Consider the following 2,478-nt stretch of genomic DNA (forward strand, 5'->3'; position numbering starts at 1 on the left):
GGGGGGCTGATGTTTCCCTCCACAGAAACTGTGCATCCCAAGCAGCACCCCCCCTCTGGCACCTGGCCTGGACAGTCCTGGGGGATGCCACAGTTGTAGAGGGAAGCATTGCCCCCCTCCCACCAGCCATGGAGGGAAGCACCAGACCCCTGCACAGCTCAGGCAGGCAAGCTCGGGGTGGGGGGGGAGGGGGAGATCAGGCTCCTCGCCGTTCTTTTTTCCTTCAGCAGAGCCTGCCTCCATGGGCTGCTGCCAGGTCGCGCAGCCCCTTAGCTATGCAGGGCCCAGTGCTTCCCTCCATGGCTGTGGCACCCCCTGGAACCACCCAGGCTGGGTGCCAGAGGGCGGGTGCCACCTGGGGGACCCCGCCACTGTGGAGAGAAGCACCAGGGTTCCCCACAGCTCAGGAGGCCATGTGACTGGGCAGCAGTTCACCCCCTAACCCCCCCCTCCCCCCGCCGCTAGAGAGGCAGGGAAGCTCCATCACCCCTGCTCCAACCTCCTCTGCCTGGGACCACCCAGGAATGGTTGGCTTGCCCCTGGGTCGGAATGGCAAGGTGGCAGGAGAGCTGCTGGGTATGCTGGCAGTGGGAGAAGGCACCAGGGACAGTGCACGGGGCACTGGAAGCCTGCTAAGCCCCCAAGACATTGGCTTCCAGTGCCCCATGCACTGTTGCACAAAGTCATTTAAAGTGCAATATGCTGCTGAGCGTGCAAACAGCAATTCCATTAAAGCGGTGCAAAAGGGCATTTAAGCCACTTCAAAGGCCAATTTTGTTGCATGTACAAAGGACCCAGGAGGAGTTTCTAATTCTATGTTACTTGTTCATATTTTACTGGCCATCGGTGTGTAAGGAAAATGTCACTCCAGTTCCAACATGGTGTACTATAAAATGCATCATCCTAGTAAAAAATTATAAATAAAATAAATGTGACCCAATTATGATGTGTAGCCAGTGTCCTGAGTAGCTGGTAATCTGAAAGCCAGACAAGTAATATTTCAATTGGGCATATAAAACCCTGGGACAAAAATTTCTGACTGCACCTGAACAAGCAATTTTTTTGACATTACACACAGAAACATAGGAATTTTCATATCTGATCAGACCAGGTTGTTCTAAATTCTAAAAGGTATCATGTCTCTGAAGTAGAAAGAACCAGATGTTTCAGAGGATGCAGGATAATCTGTCCCTTTTATTATATCTTATCCTGATCTCTAATGGTTAAAGATGGACTAAGACCCTGAAGCACAGGGTTAAATGTCCCTTCCAAAATTCAAATGTTCCAAGTTTTCCGAATCAATGACACATCCTTTTTTTTATCCTGCTGTTGGCCTCAATGACTTCCTGTGGCAACAAGTTCCATACCTTTATTAGACATTGTATGAAGAATATTTTCTTTTATTAGTTTTGAAGTTCAATCTTTGAATTTAATTGCATGCTCCCTTATTTTTGTGTTATGAGTTGGGAAGAAATAGAAACTTCCCATCTCCCTATACTGTATCATACACAGGAAGGAAACCTACGCAGATCAATCTCCCTTAGCTATTTTGGTGTTTCAGAGAACACAATAAAAAAAAAAGTTAGTGAAAACTTACTTGAATTGTTACAGTCAGTAGATTTCATTCTGAATACACAGAGACAGCAGATAACAGTGTGCCATTTAAAAAAAATCCATTTCAGAACTGAAATGCTTCTAAATACTCTTTAGAAATACAATTTGTATTTCTGTAGTTACAGAAAGGACAGTATTTACCTTAGGTAGCTCTTCAATTTGATTGGCATCGAGATAAAGCTCTTCCAGTGTTCGTTCAAAGTTAAAAACCTCCTTTGGCACCTGCTGTAGTCCACAGTGGGAATAATCTAGCACCGAGATGGTTTCCTCTTCACCCCGGAAACATCGGCATGGCACCAGGCGGCCGATAATTTTTCTTTTGGTTGTCATCTCCAAACACTGCACTAAAGAAAAAGGGAAAAAAAAATGATTGTTTTCTAAAGCCATCACTATATTTGAACTATTTAGTGTTATCATTAAGACTGCAGTCAACTTAATAGTATTATATTTTCATGTGCATCTTCAGTCAAAACTTATGCCTTAGAGTCTACTTATTCATCTTTACAGGGAAAGGGAAGTAGGATTTACACACAGAACCACCCAAATGTGGGAGTGGAAGGGATCTTAAGAGGTAGCCACTTCTATTCCCCTACAATGAAGCACCTTGGCCATCCATGAATGATACTCCTTCCTACTGGAAAGCACCTGCATAATTCCTGTGACAAAAATCCTTCCATGTGGCAGAGTTTCAATGACAAGTTTTATACTCTATGCTTTGGGTTTTTTTAGTAACTTAACTTGGTCTGTGACTCAATGTAATTAATCAGTTGTAGTACTAATTTTTGTTTTGACAGTCTATGAAAAAATACATAGTTAAATTACATGATGCTTTTGATTTACAAGTGATTATATGCTGGATCTTTT

At 44.1% G+C, this 2,478-nt stretch overlaps 1 protein-coding gene across 3 annotated transcripts in view; it reads right to left on the bottom strand.

Annotated features, from left to right (window-relative positions):
- Positions 1-1,953, bottom strand: part of LRRC7 (leucine rich repeat containing 7) — a 290,296-nt gene extending 288,343 nt beyond the window's left edge. For 2 of the 3 annotated variants that reach the window (XM_019528410.1, XM_019528409.1), the window contains exon 1: positions 1,756-1,953. In XM_019528410.1, the coding sequence (XP_019383955.1) occupies positions 1,756-1,944 (189 nt within the window). In that variant the 5' untranslated portion in view covers positions 1,945-1,953. The remainder of the gene's footprint in view (positions 1-1,755) is intronic. The other variant, XM_019528408.1, reaches the window with a different exon arrangement.
- Positions 1,954-2,478: the final 525 nt, after the last annotated feature.

Source organism: Gavialis gangeticus, unplaced genomic scaffold, assembly GCF_001723915.1.
Source record: "Gavialis gangeticus isolate Ggan-Ray unplaced genomic scaffold, GavGan_comp1, whole genome shotgun sequence".
NCBI lineage: Eukaryota > Metazoa > Chordata > Crocodylia > Gavialidae > Gavialis > Gavialis gangeticus.